This window comes from Dermatophagoides farinae, chromosome 1 (genome assembly GCF_024713945.1).
Source record: "Dermatophagoides farinae isolate YC_2012a chromosome 1, ASM2471394v1, whole genome shotgun sequence".
NCBI lineage: Eukaryota > Metazoa > Arthropoda > Arachnida > Sarcoptiformes > Pyroglyphidae > Dermatophagoides > Dermatophagoides farinae.
In genome coordinates, this window is record NC_134677.1 from 158,531 (window position 1) to 173,721 (window position 15,191).

The 15,191-nt window shown below is 31.5% G+C and overlaps 3 protein-coding genes across 3 annotated transcripts; 1 reads left to right on the forward strand and 2 right to left on the reverse strand.

The window, feature by feature from the left end:
- On the forward strand, positions 1-2,702 carry LOC124492688 (ATP-dependent DNA helicase DDX11). Its single transcript, XM_047055653.2, has one exon. The coding sequence runs from the start codon at positions 1-3 to the stop codon at positions 2,608-2,610; it is 2,610 nt and encodes an 869-aa protein (XP_046911609.2). The 3' UTR covers positions 2,611-2,702.
- On the reverse strand, positions 2,603-6,153 carry LOC124492683 (ribosome biogenesis protein BMS1 homolog). Its single transcript, XM_047055647.2, has 2 exons — positions 3,925-6,153; positions 2,603-3,862 (listed from the first exon to the last, which is right to left on the reverse strand). The coding sequence occupies exons 1-2, from the start codon at positions 6,040-6,042 to the stop codon at positions 2,645-2,647; spliced, it is 3,336 nt and encodes a 1,111-aa protein (XP_046911603.2). The 5' UTR covers positions 6,043-6,153; the 3' UTR covers positions 2,603-2,644.
- LOC124492687 (telomerase reverse transcriptase-like) lies at positions 6,087-12,454 on the reverse strand. The gene is made up of 3 exons (XM_075730920.1): positions 12,035-12,454; positions 6,715-9,565; positions 6,087-6,658 (listed from the first exon to the last, which is right to left on the reverse strand). The coding sequence occupies exons 2-3, from the start codon at positions 9,236-9,238 to the stop codon at positions 6,198-6,200; spliced, it is 2,985 nt and encodes a 994-aa protein (XP_075587035.1). The 5' UTR covers positions 9,239-9,565; positions 12,035-12,454; the 3' UTR covers positions 6,087-6,197.
- Between the last annotated feature and the right edge of the window lie 2,737 nt (positions 12,455-15,191).

Genomic DNA, 15,191 nt, shown 5'->3' on the forward strand with positions numbered 1-15,191 from the left:
ATGTTGATGGTACCTACTGAAAAACACAAATCAATGTGGAAAAAAAGCGCGATCTTCACCGATTGTTTGATTTTGTGTACCATGGTAAACAACAAAATGTGTGATCAAAATCAACGAAATTATGATTTCCCATACAAACCATACGATATACAGATTAAATTAATGAATAAATTATACGAATCATTTGAAAATGGTCTGATTTCAATCATTGAAAGTCCGACCGGTACAGGTAAATCACTGAGTATTATTTGTTCATTATCCAAATGGATGGAAGATTACAAGTCAAAACAACAACGAAATCTTGAAAATAAAATCAATGAATTACGACAACAGAATTCCGATGAACAAAAAAACGATGATGATTGGCTATCGGTTCAATTGAAACAAATGACAAATAACAATCAAATCAACGATTTAAATGTTGAGCTAGAAAAATTAACCCGACATATCGCCTATTCAAAAGAATTGAAAAAGAAAAAAATATCACGTATCAATCGACAAATCAATGTAACGTCATCACTGAAACGAACTTCAGATGAATCGAACAATGATGATCCTGATCTGGATGACTTAATCATCCAATTCGATCAAGATTTCAATCTAAATGAAGATGATGGTGATGAAAAAAATGTGGCCTATTTTCTGCCGAAAATTTATTATTGCAGTCGTACCCATTCACAATTATCGCAATTTATAAATGAATTCAAAAAGACAAGATATTTCCACGATAATCAACAATCATTAATGTTGACACCACTAAGTTCTCGGGTTAATTATTGCATAAATAACCAAGTTAATTGTTTCAATAATTTGAATATGATAAATGAAAAATGTAATGATTTAAAACAAAAAAAGAATCAAAAATGTCAATATAAAAATGTATTGAAAATGGAAGAATTTGGACGACAAATTCTTGGCGACGTTTGTGATATTGAAGAAATCATATCGATGGGTAAACAACGTCAAACGTGTCCATACTATTCCACCCGAATGGTTATTCCTGATTCAGAAATTGTTGTAATGCCCTATAATTGTCTATTGCATCGGGCAACACGTGAAAATTTCAATATCAAACTTCAAGATTCCATTGTTATCATTGATGAAGCACATAATCTGTTGGAAACAATTGTAAATGTAAATAGTTTGGAAATTCGTTCACGACAACTTTCATTGCTGCTCAAATATCTTTCTCTGTATATGGCCAGATATTATAATCGATTCAATGCATTGAACTTGAAATATCTGAAACAAATGATATTCGTCGTACGAAAATTATTTAATCATCTTGGCAATCAAAAAGAGAACCAATGTATTCAACCATTAGATCTGACAATCAAATTGAATATTGAAAATATTAATATTCACGAATTGCTGCAATTCATCGAACAAAGTAGAATTGCAAGTAAATTACAAATGTTTTCAACATCGAAAAAAACTAATGACAATCCTCAAACGAAAATAACAAAGCCATCTGGTACGTTGGAATTTTTGAAAAAAATTAACAACAACAAAAATGTCAAAATAGCTGAAAAAGACAACAAGAAAAAAGTGGCAATTACAAAAACAAATGATGAAGAGGAAGAATTTCTCAATATAAATACAATACATCTGATAAAAGATTTTCTCGCATCATTAATCAACTATAATATTGAGGCCAAAATATTGATACAAATTGACGCGAAAAATCCTGAAAATTCTTCATTTAAATATTTATTACTGAGTCCAAGTAATCATTTTCAAGATATTTTGCAACAATGTCGTTCAGTCATACTTTGTGGTGGCACAATGAAACCATTCGATGATTACGTGAATCAATTATATCGGCCATTAAATATACCAGAAACACGTCAAATGTTTTTTTCATGTAATCATGTAATCAGCGATGATAAACTTGTTGCTATTGGAGTGTCCAATGGGCCAAATGGTGTTCGATTGAATTATTCATACCACAGTCGCAATTCACCGGCTATTATCAAAGAAACTGGTTTGCTACTTGTCGATTTGGTCAAAACCATACCCAAAGGAATTGTCATTTTCTTTCCTTCGTATGATTATCAAGAATCGCTGCTAAAACAATGGGAACAACAAGATGTATTGAAATTGTTCGAACGAAATCATAAAAGAATATTTCGTGAACCAAAGAAAAACTCGCAAGTTCAAGCCGTATTGAACAATTATACGAAATTCATCAAATCATCACCTATGAATAGTGCAATTTTATTCTCAGTTATCGGTGGTAAAATGAGTGAAGGAATCAATTTTAGTGATGATTTAGGTCGTGGTATTGTTGTCGTTGGATTGCCGTATGCAAATAGAAATTCTATTGAATTAATGGAAAAAATTAATCATCTAAATCGCATCAAATCAGATGCCGGTAATGAATATTATGAAAATCTGTGCATGAGAGCTGTGAATCAATCAATTGGACGTGCCATTCGTCATCAAAATGATTATGCTACAATCGTATTGATTGATGAACGTTACGCTAAATCATCGGTCAATTCAAAATTATCGGATTGGATTCGCAGTCGTTTTCGTTTGCCAAATAATCATAAAGATGCTCGACTGTTGATTGAAAAATTTTTTCAAACCAAAAACAGTAAAAATTGAAAACTTAATTTTTTTAATAATAAAATAAAAAAAATCAAATTTTGTGAGATTTTCCTAGCTGTCGCATAATTTGTTTTTTTCGTTCTTTTTGTTTTTCGGCACGATTTTTTTCAATTTTCGCCAATTCTTTTCGATGTTGTTCGGCACGTTTCTGCATCACTAATCGATCTTGTCTTGTCGTTTCACGATAAACCATTTTCAGTTTTTTAATCAAATTATCCGTTCGTCTTTCATGTGAATCTTTTATTACGGCAATTCGGTCGATTCGATTAGATTTTTTGGGCATTAATTTTGGTTTCGAACGGAATGGTAATTCTTCCTGCAATTTATTCGGTATAATCATTGGTTTGAAACGATAGTCTTTTCTCTTCGATTCTTGATAATAAGATTTTGGATTATTCGGTGTGGTTATTTGATTTTCATAACGTAATCTGCCGGTAGTTTTCATACCGATCCATTGATCTTTCTGATCGATTGGCATCAATAATGACGTGACGGTTGCATAGAATTTGGCCACCGGTACATTAACCCATGTTCGTAAAAATACAATATCATTTGATGAGATTTTATCTTCAAATGTTGCACGGAATGCACCATCTGGTGATCTAATTGGTTTTTTAATTTGACCACGAATACCACTTACAGTCCGCAAGGCAGCTCCTTCAAATTTCGTTACTTCTAGTGGCGAATTAAACATTTCACCAATGAATGCCGTTTTCTTGTAAACTTTTATCGGTCGTCCAATTAATTTAAGTTTTTTAACAATTTGCGAAGCTTTATCCAGATCTAAAACAACACCTGTGGCTGCAATACGAAATTGTGTGGTTCTTTCTGAAATATTTTGAAAAGCAACAAAACCCGTGTTTTGTGGCGTTATTGGTCCCCAAAACGATGCCATACAATGCATATGCTGTGGTGTATATTTCAATAAACGATTCCGACCATTATGATCTTCAATGGAATAATATGGTTGCGTTTGAAATCTACGCCAACCCAATGATATGATTAGAGGATCTTTTGTTTTCAATATTCGATTATACCAACGGTGTTTTTTCAATCGTGTACGAACAAAACCAATGTCAGTCTCTGCATGCTGCAAGCCACCAACAATAATTGGATATGATGGATCAAAATTGGTGACCAATTCACACGGTACCTGCGTCAATTCGATTCGAAGATAAAGACCAGCCTGGAAACCTTCATACTGCACACGTTGTTCCATGGGCATATTTTCAAATTCTTTTCGATTTAACTAGAGAATAGAATGTAAAAATTGTAATTTCAACATTTCACAATTCACTCGAATGGACTTACTTCTGATTGTCTTTGAATTTTTTCCTTTTCAAAATCAATAAACATTTTTTCATCGCCACCTGTATTGAGAACATTTTTACTTTTCAAATTGTCATATTCTTCATTGAATTGCTGTTTTTTCATCATTTTCTTGTCCATTAAATCTTTTCCATCTCCATCGTCGTCATCATCATCATTATCGTCGTCAATCATTTCATCATCTTCAATTTTTATTTTGTCATTATCATCGATATTTTCTAAATCTTCAAAATCATCATATAATTCATCATCATCTTGTGCATCAAGTTCATCTCGAAGACGTTTATCTCGTTCCAGAATCGTTCCGGCATCTTCATTTTCATTCCATTGCCCGGTGATGAAACAATCACGAATAGAATCCAATTCCGTTGGATCATTAGCGAAATCGATTAATAAATCTGCTGGAAAATTCGAACATTCCAATGAATTCATAGTAAATTTCATACTACGTGAATCATTGCCACTATCATCGGTCGGAATCTGTCGAAAAAGTCCGTCGGAAATTTCATGATTCGATGAATCAACAGGATTTTTTTCATTTTTGAACATTATCGAATCCATTTCACCATAAACCAATTTCTGTATATTCACTGTTCTTGCAATACGTTGATAAAAAGACTCACTAGCTTTTTTCCGCAAATTATCTTTCCATTCATTTCGTTTGTTGTCATCCAGATCGTCATTATCATCATCATCATCATCATCGGAACTAAAAAAGGCAACATCTTCGTCATCTTCCACTTCTGAATTTTCTCCAATTGCAAGCTTTTTCTCACTAAAATCAGATTCCTCATCTTCGTCATCATCATCATCATCATCATCATTGTCATCACTGTCGATATCATCGTCTTCATCATCGAAAATGACTTTTCGTCGTAATTTTGTCGAATCTTTTGAATTCGATTCTTCAAATGTTTTAGAGAATAATTTCAATTCGGATGAAGAAATCTGCACATTTAATGGCTGTGCAGTTTGATTAATTTCAGCGACAAGTTGCTCATCTTCAGTCATAGTTTTCGCCGCATCATTTCCCATTGAATGGCTACCACCAAGATCAATATAAATGGCATCTTTATCAAATACGATACCACCAACACCAGCCATTGGAGCATAGATACATTTATCCTTCTCTTTTAATGATCTGCGTTTTTTCTTTATCGGTTCTTTCTCTGGTAATGGACATGGATCCGGAATAAAATTGATGCTATGAATCTGGAAATCGCCACAACCAGGAATATGGACGGCTTGATTTGGTTTGAAATTGGCACCACGAGAATAACCGAATAGACAAACTTTACGATTACATTTTGGTTGCAATCGAATTTCATCAGGATTCGTTAAATCTTCCATTCGATCAACAATCAAATATGGATGATTGGAATTCCATTCAAGTGGACGAAATTTAATCACTGATATAAAACGAGCCAAATTATGAATTTCATTGCGAAGGTATTCTTGATGCACTAGTTTCGAAAGATAAAATAACTTGGCACCAGCATAAATTTCAGTCCAAAAACGGTGTTTCAATTGTTTTTTAGTTCGTCGTAATTTTTTTGGATTTTTGAATACATCCAAATGCGTCAAAACACCCATTATACGCGGAAAACCATGTGCTTGACAAATATTGAGGAATTCAAATGTTTCCATCTCGAAACCAAAACTTGCATCCACAACAAGCAAAACTAAATCGGAAATTTTCGCCACATCGATCATACAATTAATATCGTTGTTACATTCGATCAATGTTATACGCAAATTTTTATTACACACGATTGTAATCGGTCCAGTAATTTGAGTGATATTTTGACGAGTATAATTCCGTATCAAACCACGAATCAATGTTGTTTTTCCAACTTTTGGTGGACCAACAACCGATACGACAAATGGTGGTGGTTCCAATGGTTGACGATCAATTTGTGGTAAACGTTCCCGTTTAGCGATTATATCTTGTTTACGACGAAATTGTTTCTCAGCTTTGACAGCCGATTTGATGGCAAATGCTTTATGATTCGATGATGAATTTTTTGATAGTAATTTTCTTTTTTGTTTTGATTTTAAACTTGGTTTGAATTTTTTATTTTCTTGTTTTGTTGTATCCATTTTTGGCGAACAGAAAGAAAACGAAAACACGAAACAACGTATACTTTGTATATATACCACATGTTCACAAACATGTGTAATGAGAAAATTTACAGAAATTTTAATTATAATAATATGTAAGAAAGTTTTCGGGAATTTTTTAAAATTTTTCACAATTATCTAAGTTTGATTTGATCAAATGGAAAAAACATTTCTTTTGGAAATTGATAACCAACATCACCAGTGAGATTGATTTTTTGGCCAGAATCACAACAGCTTTGTTGATGTAAAATTCGACAATACTTTTTAATAAATGAATGTTCTACTTTGGTTCGATGTTTCATTTTGGTTTGCCATAATAATCTGACGGCTTCAGCCGATATCCAATGAATTTGAATTTCCGTTAAATGAAATTGAATTTTACAATTTTTTATCCATTGAAATAGACGTCTGGCTAGATGATAGATGAATTTCAGGATATTTGACGCTAAATGAATTGTTGTTGATTTTTTCGAAACAAGACTTGCCAATTTCATTGCTTGCAATAAGATTCGTTGAAAAATATTGTCGATAACCGCATTCACGGGATTTAATTGACAATCAAAAAGTTCGGGATAACAATGAAGATGCATATTTCCTGGATTTAATCAGATCAATCAGTTAGTAAATGTCATTCATGAGATCAACACTTACCTATTAATAGTTTCATTTCAACTAACAATGGTGCCATTGGATTCGCATTGAACGTATTCAAAATTGATTGGCCAGCAAATGAATTGAAATCAATGCCGAACCCAAGTTCAGGACTGAAAGTCAATTTTCTACCGAGGAATTGGACTTTATAATTTTCTTTCAATTCATTATCATCAAAATTGATGAAAAGTTTTTCATCATTTATGTGAAGATGAAAGTTTTTGGAAATTAATTTCAAAATTTCAAGAAAATTTTTCGCTTTTTCCATCGAAGTCGTCATGAATATGAAATCATCGGCAAAAGTTTGAAATAAATCATTCTTATCAATAGTGAATGATTGTTTCCGGAACGCATCGGTCCAAATATAATTGAGATATATACGACATAAGGCATTGGATAATGGTCCACCTTGACGGATGCCGTATTTCTCATATCTCAAATTACTTTTACGTCCAAGCCGTATGATTGTTTTATACAAATAAGCTTTTAGAAGACAGATAATTTTTTCTGTACCAAAAGCGTTGTTATTGCCACTGCCACTGCTGCTATTTTCCGAACGATCAACATTGATAATCCAATTATTGAGATTTACATAGCCAAGTTGTTGGACAATAAACTTTTCATTACGATAATCATCATCATCGCTTTTAGGATCGTAAAGAATGATTTTCATTTTTTCAAGAAAGTAATTTCTTTTTTTACGAATCAATTTCACACTCTGCATATGCAATGTTGCTGGTAATGAATAGTTTCCGATTTTGACCCGTTTACATTTCCATTGCCGAGTCATATTTTCAATGGCCAACATAATGATTGTCATCAATTTGCTTAGATTGATTGATGGATAACAATTTCGAAAATCACCACGTACTACGTAATAATTACCACTGGCAAGATTTGCATTCTGTTTGAAATTGACAAATTTCTGATGCAGATTTAACAGTGATCCTGACAACTGATTTTGTTTGTCATAATAATTTTGATTCAAACAATTCAATAATGCTGAAAAAGTTGATGCTTGCTTTTTGAAATTCAGATTGGCTGCAATTCGTGCATATCGAAGTCTAGTAATTGGACGCAGTGTTTTACGTTTCGGTATAAAACGTAATGATGAATAACGGAGATATTGGTCTAAATCACTACATTGCATTTTTGTCTCCTCAATGGGTTTGTAGTCGATCAATTGCCAATGTTTTTCTTCGATATTCCGACGAATAGTTTGATTAGAAAATTTGGCCCATAAATCATAACGATAAAAGAGCAATGAATATTTCAATGACCGGCTTTCCGTAATATGAAATTTACAACGAATGATTTGTTTCAACACGCGGAAAATCCAACAAAGAAATTGCATTTCAATTTCATTTTCTTGTGTGAAAATATTGATACTTTTATAGATATCTTTGAAAAGCGGTTTCATCATTGCAACATCAATGCCGTAGATAATATCCCATGGACGAAATTTAGTTATCGAACATGCGGTAAATAGTTGCTTGAGAGTTTTGTTAAAATTACGAAAATTTTTTCTACTGCCCATTACTTCCATGGGGATGATTCGGTAATAAATAGCGTAAATGAAACCAAACAATTGTTTCGATGAAGTACGCATTTCAATAATGTCATCAGTCCACGATTCAGATGGCAACAATGGACAACAATGTCTTAAAAGACTTTCAATGTTTGTATTTTTGAAATTTCGATAAATTTTCAATAAATATTCATCAATCTGATACTGTTGTTGTTGTTGTTGTTGTTGTGGTTGTTGTTCAATTGTCATAAATTTAGCTTTATCACCGAAAATATCTTGATAAGCTTTGCGTAACAATTCCTCAGTTTGATCATCATTGAAATCAACAAATGGAAATTCATTTCTAGATCGCCGTAGGATTCGGCCAGAAGATTGTCGTGAATAAAACATGTCGGCGCGATTAATTGGTGATAATTTTGCATACAATTTATAATGTTTTTCTTGTTGTTTATCAAATTCATATTCTTTCCAATACGGGTCATTGTTTAATTGTTGATAATCGAAAACCGAATCCAATATTGACCGATACAATGGTCGTATTTCATTCCAATCATCACCTTTGGATTTGGATGCAGAATTTCCAGAATAAAAATTGAAATGTTTTCCTTTTACAAGAAACAAATAATTCAATGTTTTATTGTAATGGAAGAAACTACAATTTTTTGCAAATCTTGAAGCAATTTTTACACCGATTAAATTGTTGAATAGATTCAGATACGGTTTCTCATCCACTGATAAATGTTTAGTTGAATCATTGAATTTTTTAATGTAACTTATCAACATTTGATTATCATGATTAGGTTTCGCCGTATTCGATATAAGCAAAGATAAATCTTGATTTGTAGCCAGAAATGTTGATTCAAGATATGAAACAGATTCTGGTGAATATCGCAATAGAATGCCACGAATTTGAGATGAAAAAATGTATGTTGTAAGGATTTGCATCAAAGAATGATGACAAGAATAATGTTTATCGAGGATTTTTTGAAAATCCATCTTTTGCAAAAATGTATTTCAACGTTTATAATAAAAGCCAGATGATAAATTTTTGTGTCACATACTTTGTGGATAGATTTTTTGCTACATATGTATTCGAAGTTTGCGCCATTATTTTGTTGATAGTAAACCTTGCCAAAGAAAAATATTTGAATTTCACAATCTTTTTTTTACATCTATGCTAATATTTATCATCGAATCACTATAACGATAAAACAGCAACGACGATGGACCAAGAATTGAAATAAGCGATTAACATGTTTATAATGATGATGCTTGTATTTGCAAAGTGTTTTTTATTATTATTACCGAAAATTGGCTTACTTTCTAGCAAAAAAAAAGAGAAAGAAAAATTCTGGTGTTGGTTTGTGATAATATATTATTCTTTTAAGTAACAAGAAACAAAAACAAAATGAAAATGAAAACAGTTGGTGGCTTAGTGTTGTTGTTTTGTTTGTTGTTCATTTTGTTCTCTCACACAATTGTGCTTATCAAACCATAATTATTTTTTTTTTCATTCTAGTATTTATAGTAGTGTATCCGCTGTCGAACAAATTTGTTTTGGCGGTATTATATCCCGAGACAACAAAAAAAAAAAAAAAAAGAAAACAAACACAATGGCTATCATCGTCATCGTTATCATCATCATTCTATATATCTATTTTCGAATCTTATGTTTTTTAACACATCCAATAAAGTAAGCAAAGAGCCAAACTCTATTTTCGATAACCATTAAGTTTTTTTTGTGACTTGAGAATCAATCTTTCTATAGGCTATATTTGTCTTTGGTGCTATAGTTTTTTTTTTATTTTATTTGAATTTCCAAGAAAAAAAATGGTGTAGGAAATAGAATCCACTATGAATGGTCACATTTTGAGCAATTATTAGGATGATGATAACGATGATCAATTTTCATTCATTTTTAACTCTTTTTTTGTGGTCAATTATCTCTGTTTTTTTTTCTTTCTTCTTATCTATAATTCGTTTTTAATTCTTTAACATTTCTATTCAAAGTTTTTTTTTGCATATACCTGATCAATGAAACCATGCCTTGGCTCGATATATATAACAAACTTGTGTGAGACTGATTTTAACATTGACATCATCATCATGGTGCAATGGCTGTATGTGTGTGTACAACTACCGGAATCGATCGATCGATTTTTTGTCAAATGTGCAATCAGGCAGATTTTTGGGCCAGCTAAACAATATATAGCACGATGAAAAAAAAAACAATTTATGGATGTAATTTGGCCATTTTTTGCCTTTACTCACTTTTTCCTACACTACTTGCTTATTTGTTTCTTTTTTTTCTCTTTTCTCACAAACAGGATTGACTGAAAGAAAAATTCCATCATCATCATCATCATCATCATGCTATTAGAGTTCGATTACAGAAAACAAAACAAAACAAAACAAAAAACTGGATTGACGAAAAAATATCGTACACAGAAAAATAATTACTAGATCAATACAAATGAATCAATGTGTAATACACTTAGTAATAATAATAATAGATTACGTTTGTCGATGATTTTCTCTTCTGCTGGGCCAATGTTTCACCAACAGCACATGGTTATATGAACCTTATGATGAACAACAACGGTGGATCAAATTCCTAAATGTCTCCAACAAACTAGAAGAATTGAAACAAAAAAAAATTGGTTTTTTTTGTTGTTGTTCTCCTTCGCACATATATCCATCCGTTGCACTCAATTTCAGAATTTCAAATTCTTCCTCTTTTTCTTGTGTTTCACGAATCATTCATGTGAGAAAACAAAATTTAACTGAATATAACAACAAATCGTACAACTGTTATCGTTGCTTCTGTTGTTGTCGTGGTTGTTTCATTTTTTTTTTTTTTTTTTTGCGAGAAAAAAAACGAAAACGAAACTCAAAAAAAAAATTGGTCAACCAACCAACAAACTGTCGTTGTGTGTCCTGGTCAGCCGTATTTTCTTCGATCGAATTTATGCACAAAAGGCATCGCGGTATAAACCGAAAAAATTTCAAACACACGAAACATAAAAATGTCGAAATCATCATGGTTGTGCACTACTTTATTATGGTAATTTTATCTTTTATTTTTTTCTCAATTTCCATTTCTAATATTTTCGATATGGCTAACTTAAAGTTGTATTTTTCTTTCCCTACACACACACAGAGAGAGAAAGAGAGAGAGAGAGACACTGTTTTTCTGATTTGTGAATCAATATACATCATACGTAGACCGTAGTGCACACAATTTGATTCATTCGAATCGTTTACGATTTTTTTCCACTTTTTCGATCCGACAACTGAAAAAATAAATAAATAAATAAAAAAAATATGAATTGGATGATGACCAACTGTGGATGGAAAGTTTTTTTTTCTCTACAAGCAGCAAATATTGCAAAATCAATTGATCATTTATTATTATTGGAATTCATTCTTATCTCTCATTCATTGATTCATTTTCAAAATTTATCATCATCATCATCATTATACATTACACTGAATCGACGATGAATGAACATCATCCTATCATATCGATATTTTATTCATTTCAAACTTTTTTTTATTCGAAAAAAAAACAGAATTTATGATGAAAAGAAAAGAACGCTCCACATACATTCTTCAATTAACATGCTGCATTCACAATCACCACCATAACCCACGCATCTGACAAGAATTATGATCATCATCATCATCAATTTGGAAGAAATATATAAAGAACAACTTAACAAATCTTTTGTGTGTGAAGGATTTCTGATGATACACTGGTGTAGATTCAACATATCAATTTAATAGTTTTACCGTGAATGAATGAATGAATGAATGTGATAAATAGTGAAAAAGAAGAATAACCGTCCGGAAATCCCGACGGAATTATCCTTCTACATTCATCTGATGCATTTGATGACCAGCAGTTATAGTATATTTAAAACAGAAAAAAATCGTTTAATTTTTTTGTTTCGTTTTCATTTTCTTTTCCACAAATGATGAAAAAAAAACCAGGAGCCATAGAGCGAATAATATGGTGATGGCGCCCTCACTAACACAGACATAAATAAATGGCAATCAAATAACGTAAATTGCTTTGTTGTTTGGTCCGAAAGAATAAAAGTTGAAACTTGATATTGACATCGTATATATGGCCCATATAATAAACGTCAACATAGTCTCCACCATTTATGTGCATCATCATCCATTCAGCTCATACAATCAACAGCAACAAACCAGAAGAAAAAAGTCAAGGCAAGTCTTTATTTTTTTTTTCATTTATTAGAATTTTAAATTTTATGCCTTTTCATTCTTTCTTTATTGTCGTCGTCGTCGTCGTCGACTTTTATTCCACTCAATTTTCACTCAAGCTTAAAACCTTGTACAATACAATGGTTTCCAAAGCAAATAGTTTCATCTTTTTTCTTTCGTTTACTTTGGTTGAATATCACTGATTTAGTGGCAGTAGTTGGGATCATAAACTATGCTCGAATTTAAATTTGATCTTGCTTTGTATTATATTCTATATGATAACAATTGCTTTTTTTCGGTTTTTTGATTTATCTTGCAGACACACATACACACACACACATAGACAACATATGAATATTCAGCATATTCACCTTGAATATTTTATGATGAGAAAAATGAATATTCCACACACATATGTGTGTGTGTGTGTGTGTTGTCGCACAATCCTTTTATCTGGTCAGAATGATTGAACTGATTTGATAGAAATGATTATTATACAATGATAATAGAATCAGAAGGCGAAATTCTTGTGTGTGTGTGTTTTTCTCATTATTAATGCATCTATTGTATAGAGTTGTCTTGCATCAATCATTTTTTTTCAACAAACAGTCGAGAATTATTGATTTTTTCATCATCATTCATGCCAAATGATGATAAAAATGATGGAGTGTAAATGTATGATTTTCATTCTAAATAAACTAGATGTTTGGTCAGTTTCAATAACTTTTCAATCTATCAAATTGATCATGATGATAAATAAAGTTTGTCCCAAACACAAACACAAAATTCTAATCATATCATTGCAATGTGCATCGCGAAATAATACTTTGAAAACTTTTCACCATCATCATAATCCTCTAAAAGAAAAATGAAATGAAATTAACCTTTTTTTCCCATAAACAATCAAAAAGAAAAACAAAAACAAAAACTTTTCTCTCGAAATCTCCTGTAATGAATGAATGATTATTTTGGGAGATGGGAAATTTGCCAGATACATGTCTATTGATATTGAATTTTGTAATTTTATGTGTTGTATATTCCATTACGATTATTACATTTTTTATTTTCTCAAAAATGATCAAGAGTTTATCGTTTTGTTTTGTAGTTTTTTTTGTGCTGAGATTTAAATTTTTATTCTCACTGTGAACACATATATTGATTTCAATTTCTGATACAACAACAACAACAAAAATTATGCAATATTCGATTTTTTTTCTATTTTGATTCAAATTTTTGACAGATTTCACTATGTCTGTGTGTGTGTGTTGGTTGTATGTTTTTCTTCAACATATGATCCATGTACAAGCAGCAGGGAATGAACAAAAAAAAAACAGATTGACAAAGATTAGATCAATACAATATACAATTGTGTAGAAGCGCGCGGGCACGCGTACGGAATACTAAAAACAAAAAATCTTTGTAAATGAGCTTTATTGTTTCAATCAAATGATTCTTTTTTTTATTAAATATGTCTGAATACACAATGAATGCAATATTCCCCTTTTGGTACCAAATGATGATTCTGATTCATTTACAGAACCGGTCCAAAAATCGTCGTACGTTTCTCTCTGCCATTCCTCCCACAACGACATTCATTAACCATGGAACAAATGAGTTATCTTTTGTTGCTATTGCTGTTGGACATGCATACCTAATGATTTGGAAAATCTTTTTTTTTCTGTTCATTTCAAGCAACAAAAAAAAACATATATGACATGTATGAATTTGAATTTCATTTATTTCTCGTCGACTATTGTATAGTTCAATCGAGCGTATTTGTGTGTGTGTGTATGTGTGTTGGCAGCTTAGCATAGAATGAATATTTTTCCATTTGTCAATTGTCAAATGTCCAGGAAATCAAGGTTCTGCTGCTAGTCGTGGTGGTCGTCATTGTTTGGAATTTTGTGTTTTTTTTCCAAATTCTTGTTGTTGTAACTATTCCGAATTTAGTGAAAAAAAACGGAAAAAATTTAAACACTGTGAATTTTTTCTCTTTTCGTTTCATTTCATTTTTTTTTTGTTTTGTTTCGTTTCGGCAGACACAGACACACACATACACACATACATCTGAATGAAACGAGAAAGAAAAAAATTCAAATTATAATATATCATCTCTCCATTTCTCTCTTCTCTCTCTCTCTCTCTCATTCTATACGGATCGCTATAATATTTCATTCGAATTTCGTTTTTCGTTTTGATGCCTATGATGATGACGTGACTTGATCGTAGAATCATATCCACCACCACCACCACCAACAATAACAACAAATAATTTAGGAAAGAATAAATAAATATTCTCTCTCTCTCTTTTTTCTGGAAAAGTTATGATGTGGCAAACCCCGAATTGAGAATAAAAAAATGGCGATGAAAATTCACTTTTCAATAAATGATGCAGATATTCGATATGTTTGTGTCAATATTTGAATGTTTTTTTTTTCTTCTCCTTCATCTTTGGTAAAGCCGAGGTGAATATTATTATTATTATTATTAGCTAGTATAATACAACAGCAACTAGGTAAACATTTTGAGATTTTTATCAACAGAAGAATTGCCAATCGAATGATGACAAATTATTCAATTCCTTGTTATTCTTACAATGGATTAAAATTTTTTTTTCAAAAAAAAAAAAAAATTTATTTGTATCGTTGTTGTTGTTTAGGTTATTTATCACATTTTGAAAAAAAAATGATCATCATGTTCAACAACAACTTTTCACACG

Coding starts and splice junctions, on each gene's coding strand:
- LOC124492688 (XM_047055653.2), top strand. CDS start 1: ATGTTGATGGTACCTACTGAAAAACACAAATCAATGTGGAAAAAAAGC.
- LOC124492683 (XM_047055647.2), bottom strand. CDS start 6,042: ATGGATACAACAAAACAAGAAAATAAAAAATTCAAACCAAGTTTAAAA. Junction 3,863..3,924: donor AAATTCAAAGACAATCAGAA/GTAAGTCCATTC, acceptor TCTATTCTCTAG/TTAAATCGAAAAGAATTTGA.
- LOC124492687 (XM_075730920.1), bottom strand. CDS start 9,238: ATGGATTTTCAAAAAATCCTCGATAAACATTATTCTTGTCATCATTCT. Junction 6,659..6,714: donor TGAAATGAAACTATTAATAG/GTAAGTGTTGAT, acceptor GATTAAATCCAG/GAAATATGCATCTTCATTGT.